The sequence below is a fragment of the Dioscorea cayenensis genome, chromosome 9, assembly GCF_009730915.1.
Source record: "Dioscorea cayenensis subsp. rotundata cultivar TDr96_F1 chromosome 9, TDr96_F1_v2_PseudoChromosome.rev07_lg8_w22 25.fasta, whole genome shotgun sequence".
Classification (NCBI taxonomy): domain Eukaryota; kingdom Viridiplantae; phylum Streptophyta; class Magnoliopsida; order Dioscoreales; family Dioscoreaceae; genus Dioscorea; species Dioscorea cayenensis.
In genome coordinates this window covers 2,205,197-2,211,887 of record NC_052479.1, presented here as the reverse complement: position 1 = coordinate 2,211,887, position 6,691 = coordinate 2,205,197, and the positions used below count along the sequence as shown (strand labels likewise).

At 28.8% G+C, this 6,691-nt stretch overlaps 1 protein-coding gene and 1 long non-coding RNA gene across 3 annotated transcripts; one reads left to right on the top strand and one right to left on the bottom strand.

The window, feature by feature from the left end:
- The first annotated feature begins 391 nt into the window (after positions 1-391).
- On the top strand, positions 392-1,199 carry LOC120269256. Its single transcript, XR_005539115.1, has 2 exons — positions 392-490; positions 690-1,199. It is a non-coding gene; the product is annotated as an uncharacterized LOC120269256 (long non-coding RNA).
- Positions 1,200-2,844: 1,645 nt separating this feature from the next.
- LOC120269188 (two-component response regulator ARR17-like) lies at positions 2,845-4,700 on the bottom strand. Of its 2 annotated transcripts, none has more exons than XM_039276520.1 (5): positions 4,466-4,700; positions 3,608-3,690; positions 3,466-3,543; positions 3,310-3,380; positions 2,845-3,230 (listed from the first exon to the last, which is right to left on the bottom strand). In XM_039276520.1, exons 1-5 carry the CDS (start codon positions 4,629-4,631, stop codon positions 3,137-3,139), a joined length of 492 nt encoding a protein of 163 aa, XP_039132454.1. In that variant the 5' UTR covers positions 4,632-4,700; the 3' UTR covers positions 2,845-3,136. The 2 variants fall into 2 exon arrangements, with proteins under 2 accessions (XP_039132454.1, XP_039132453.1); XM_039276519.1 differs by having other exon boundaries at positions 2,851-3,238.
- Between the last annotated feature and the right edge of the window lie 1,991 nt (positions 4,701-6,691).

Here is a 6,691-nt window from a genome sequence, read left to right as displayed (position 1 = left end):
TATCACAATGTAAAATGTGTGATAAAGGTCACCTCTTCCTTAATGAGCAAGAGTCCATACGAGTGGCCCGCGAGTGGTTGAAACTTAAAACTCAACACATGCTTAGTGATGAAGCTTTTCAATTTTTTAATTAATAATCATTAATGACAAGTTATAAATATTAGTATTATTTCCTTTAAAAAAAAAACTGTTTTTGACATTTTTTTTTAATTAATTTCTCACATTTTCTAAGAAAAAAATATATAAATGTTTTAAGTTTGTCTACTCCCACAAAAATGTTAATTGCTAATACACTTCTAAACACCAAAAAATAAAATGAAAGTTAATTTTTTTTTTAATTTTAATGGACTTCTACAAATTATCCATTTTTGTAGGGTTATAAAAGTATTTGTATTCATAACAGGGCCTATAAATCAAGAAACACATTAGGAAATAGTTCCATCTTCGTTGGAAACTCTTTTGGTTCTAAAGGTTGCATCTTTACAGCAAGGTAATCAAAATCTCTCCTTCTCATCCTCACATAGCATTGAATCAATAAAGTTTGCTGCTTTCGTGATCCCAATCCATGCCAATGACTAGTGTATCATGGATTTCAATTCAAAATCGTTCTTTGATTTGTTTTGGATCTTGATTTTTTGGAGAAAAAAGAAGCAATTTTGATGAATCTTTGGTTCTAATTTGTTGTTTAGGGTTTAGAAAGATGGGGCATCACCACCACCAACATCACCATCATCATGGGGATCACCATGGCTCTGGTGTTGATCCATTGCTGGCTTGTTGCTGTTGTCCTTGTTTCTTAGTTTGCTCTATTCTTGGGGGATTGGGAAGATGTGTCCTTGATGTCTTCTATCCTTTGTTGATGTGCCTTGGCTTGGATCATTCTGGCCATCACCACCATCACCATCACCACCATTGTTGATAAGTTTGGTCATTCACAAGCTCTTTAAATCATAAAATTTTGTTACTCTGATGTTTATCTGCTCTTATCTTGAACTTCAGGTGTGTTTGGATTTGTTATTTAGCATGGTTTGATTGCTTTTCAGTAAATTTTTTCAGTAGTTTAGTAGTTGTGTTTGATTTGAAACTTGTTCATATATTTGTGGTTTGTGTTCTGCTGAAATATCAAACTTCAGTCATGTCTTTATTTTGCTTCATTTAAGTAAATCCAGAGAACTTGATTTGAAAAGCTTATTTTAATATCTGCATTTTAGTAATTTTAATTGTTTAGACAGTCAAGTATGGCTGAAAATCAGATATAGGTTTGAGGAATGGCCATTAATTGCTCTATGAATCAAGTGTTTTCTTATTCTCATCAAAGATAAGAAGAGTGTGTTTTCAGAAATCATCTAGCAGAATGATTTATGCCTGAATTTTAATTATTGATTGAGGAATGGTTATTGCTTGATCAGTTTAAATTATTTCCCATTCTCATCTAATGTGGGAAAGAGTATATTTTCAGTAATCATCTAGCTGAATTTTACAATGGTGTTCTTTTGCTCATTGTTTTTAGGAACTTTTGATATTCAGAATGTTATTTAAATATGTCATGGTTGATCTAGATCAAATCTCAATTTACTGATGCAGAAGACAAATCAGAGAAAATATTGTTGATTCCATTGTAAAACAATCCTGAAATTGAAACCTTTTTTTTTCAAAGAAAACAAGCCACTATTTACACTTTGCTTTTGAAATTGAAAAAGTGGACTCAGTTCCGTGGTAACTACTACAGAACCAAGACATGGCTCAATCTTAACCATGGGTCTATAAATTTTATTTTTTATTTATATTATAATATAAGTATAGATTGGTAATTAAATTAAAAAATTGTTACCTTTTGTTTTATAAATCACTAAATTGAGGTAATCCAATCGGTGAGAATTGGTCACATATCGGTTTCGTCGTAACTATCACGAAACCGAGTTCATGAGAGTGATGATATAATAGTTATTCAATTTGATGTTCATTGTTTTAATTTTGAAAATGTGTTTCTAAACACAAGTGATATGATTGTCTACAAAGATTGGAAAGTTCATGAGCAAATCAAGAAATGCAAAACCATCAAAGAAATTGTCAAGCACTGAAATTTGGTTCCTAATATGATGCTTTGGATGAAATTTTTTCTAATATGTTTCAAATACTTTGGACTTCTCATTGCTGAAGGAGTGCATTGGTGAGAATGGAAATCATGAAGTTTTGCTAAAATTATGCTTTCAATTGATTTCTAAGAATAATTTAAAGTGGTTGATAATTATGATAAATTTAGTCAAAATAATATGCATGATCATATAAATTATTTATACATGAACAAATGTATGGATTGTCAAGTTTAATTAGAATAAATACTCACTAGTCCATGAAGTTCCAATTTTGTCGATACAAATCCAACATATTATGTGGACCCAATTGACTCATGTTTATATATTTAAATCTATATTTTCTAAATTAATGGATATGGAATTTAAATTACTTAGATAAAATTATGATTTTATTACTTTTTCTAGATTTTACTAGACAAAATGAATTTTTTTTTTTTTTTGACAATTTTACCCTTGTATGATCCAAGCTTAGAGAATAAAATAGATGGTTAATAAAATAATTCTACAATAAATATCTTACCAGCAATTTGAGACATTCATGTTGATATTTGGCCATTAGAAAATTAGGAAATTATTTTCAAGAATCAAGAATTATCTAGGAAAATCAGAAAATTATTCATGAGGATCAAAAAATTATCCACCAAATCTCCATATAGATTTAGAAAGATTTGCAAACAAGATTCAATAATGTCCAAATAAATAAATAAATAAGTCAAATTTTACTATGAGAAATTGTCTGCATTGACTTGGCCATGAATAATTCATGAATTAAACATAAGTCACAAATCACCTTAAAAACAATTAGAAATAACTCACTTATTAGTAAATGATCCAAACAAAACATTTAAATCAATTAAAAAAAAGGTTCATGAAAGACCAGTAAATTATTTTTCACTTAACTGCAACAAAAGAAAGATCAAGAAAGATCAAGAAAGAAGCAACAATTGACATTTTCTTAATAATCATAATTCGAATTTTTTTTTTCTTCTTTTTTTTTACCATTTGTTCTTCTTGATCATCCAACACAAACCCCGCCGCCGCTACATTGCTCGTCTAATTTCATCATATGGCATCTCAATCTCTTCACATCCGATAGCTGAATCGGTTTGAACATGAATTCTAGAGCTCCTTCTTCTAAGCACCTGATCAAATTTAATTAGTATTGAACAACATTCAGAAATTAATCAATTGAACATATGCATATGAGAATTACTTTTCGACCCGGGTCGGGTTTTTCTCTGAAGACATGATCACAACTGGAATTTCTTTGAAATTTGAAGATTCCTGCATGTTTTTTTATTTTCAGAGTAAATTTACATTTTGTGAATGAGTTTTGTTTAGTTGTGGAATCAAAATGTTGAATTATTACCTTGATCTTCTTGAGTAATTCGTACCCGGTCATTCCCGGCATGCAGTAGTCTGTGATCACTAAATTTACCTTCAAGTCCTGCATTGCAGAAATTTTTCAGTAAATGAATTCTGAAGAGTTAGAGATAAAGAGAAAATTTTACATTGTTTTTTAAGTTGTTCTCTTTTGCATCTTCCAATAATCCTAAGTACTCCAAAGCCCTTAAACCATTCTCAGCAGTAGTCACTGAAATACAAAATGTTATAGAAACAATTGACCTTAAAATCATGACAATTTTCTCTAAAAAGAAGACCATTAAGTTTTAGTTTCTAAATTCATTGATCAATTAAAAGCCATTATATAATCCATTAACATTAATCATTATAATTAACTATAAAATCAATACATTAAAGAAAAAGAAGAAAGAAAGAACCTTAATTTGTTTGAAACACTATCCAGTTTCTAGTTTCTGCATTCTTTGTTGCAATTAGAAACTATCAACCTTGATCATCTATTTAATTATAAAATCAATATATCTTTTTTATGCAAAACCAATTTGAAGCCATCAATCTTAATCATCAAAACCACCACAAAATCAATGTATGAAGGAAACAAACCTTTGTATGCAAAGCTGGTTTGGAAAACAAAAGATAAAAAAAAAAAAAAAAGGCTGTACCTTTGTGTCCAAATTAAACTAGTTTTTACATCACTTTTAAAACTAGAAACCATTTTAGAAATCAATATAAAAACCATAAAACCTTTATAAACCATCAATCAAAAACAACTACCAAACAATCAATCAATGTGCAGATGAAAAGCTAGTTTCTACATTCATTATTTTAACAAGAAATTAATTAGCCAACAAGAAGAACCTCAACCCAAATCATCAAAAGCAACTACTAAATCAATAAAAATTTATAAATTCATTGTTCCAAGTTGCAATAAGAAAACCAACAAAGAAATTCAAATAAAAAAAATCAACATAAAAAGGAAGGAAAGATAAGGAAAGGAAAGGAAGAACCTTTGTACTCAGAGCTCTTGAGCAACCTCTCAATAAGTTTCCTCTCAATAACACTATCATCCACAGCAAGAACATGAGGGGTGTCACCCTCACTTCCATTACCACCACCTCCACCATTCCCAAAATCACAACTTTTTTCACAAGAAGATGTAGAAGAAGAAGACATTGAATCTCATAAATTCAAATAAGAAAAAAAGGGGAGAATGGTGAGGAGAAAGAGGCAGTGAAGATAAGAAAGAAAGTGATATATAGAGATAAGAAAGAGAGAAGAGAATATTATTGAAGAGAAAAGCTTGGAAAGATATGATGATCAAATCCATTGAACAGATTTTGCGTGATCTCAAAACAATTTGGAAGGCCTGGCAAGAATCCTCAAAAGAGTATCAGAGCTAATAAGCTCAATCTCTAACGTATCTTTCTTTGTTCCTCTATTTTTGTGATTTTTATTTTTTTTAATTTTTAATTTTTTTTTAAATTTCCTACGTGGGTCCAGAATCTCATGCTTGGCCTCTAGTTCTCTGCTTCTTCACCATTTTACCCCTTCTTTCTTCAATTTTTTACATACTTCTATATTTCTAGACCACTTTGACTTGGTTCGGTTTTTTAATGTAGATGACAATCGCTTCCCATTTAAAAGAAGTTAAAGATATGTATAAGTACGTAACAAATTCAACAAGTACATGATCTTGAGTTTTATCTAAAACAAATATCTTACAGAAAAGATCCCGTGTTAATTGATTAAAATGTATTGGTTGTTTGTTCGGTTTGGTTTTGTTTATTACAACTTAGGGGTAGTTAACGTTTGGGCTATTATTTTTTTTTAGAAAAATAAGTAAAAATAATAAATTGGATTATTTTGTCTATCAAACTTTATTTTTAACTTGTGCTCTAATATAGATTCACTTTGATTTAGAAGAAGAAAAAAATCTGTTAAGTTGTTGGTAAATTTCAAAAGAATCGGTAAATATTCTAAATATATAAATATTTTAAATATTTGTATCAATATATACCTTATAAATTTTTATTTTTAAACATTTATTATTATTATTATTATTATTATTATTATTATTTGTTTCTTCCAGCGTTTTACTAGTAAATACAATGAGAGTTATTACTGTGACATAACCAAGTGTTCAAAAAAAGAGAGACAACAATAAAAATGAAAATTTAAGAAATAATATATTTAAAAAAATAAAGCTTTGAAGTACTAACATGTTTTAAGATACAATCGGAGATAGTTGAATGTTTTGAATAAATTATAACTTAGGAGAGATTTATAGATTAAGGAGGCCATATTTTATAAAAGGATCAAAACAAATAAATTCATATAATTATTAATAACTTAAGAACTCAACCTTTGATTAAGGAAGAAAATGAAATATTAGTAGAAAATGTTTGTTTAGTTTCATTATTTTTTTTCTGACTATTACTATTTCCTTGAACCCTAGCAATGAGTAGGAGGGTAACATGGGGTTTTCACTAGGTAGGTTTAGATCATGAGTGGTGATATAAGTGGTGCGGCCAGGGATGGCAAGGACACCAAGTGGGCATTAGAAAATGGCACGCTTAGCACATGTGCCACATGATTGAGATCTTACTCTTTTATTGATTCTTTATGCTTCTCTTTTACTTCTTCCTTTTCCTATGAAATAATTTTTTTGCATTATGTTCTTTAATAAGTGTTTGAATTTTCTAAAAGATTAAGTTTGATTTGAATTATTATTTAAATAGATCAAGAGTAAATTATAGATTAGAGTTGTCAAATGAGTAAAACTATTTGTAAGCTAGTTGGAGATATGTTTGACTGATAGATGAGTTGAATTTTTTTCTTAAAAAAAAAAAATAGATAAACCACATAAATGAGTTGAATTAGAGTAAAAAATTCTTTATTATTATTATATAAGATGGGTTCATTTTATTTGACAAAAATACTAAATATTTAATATTTTGTAAATCTAATATGGCAACTAAATTGGTTTTAGAAGATTTAACATATAACTGTATTTTTATTGATATTTGGAATTTAATCAAAATTTATGTGCTCAAAAGCCTCACATCCATCCCTTCATGCCATACTTTGGCATTTCAATAAAAAAATCATCCTCCCACCGGAATCCACACTTACACCTAGGCTTGTAAATAATATTGATGAACAACATTTGGACAAGTATAGAAACAGTACTGTTAAGGAAAATATTCAAATTTTTGTCTTTGTCCTTGTATTTT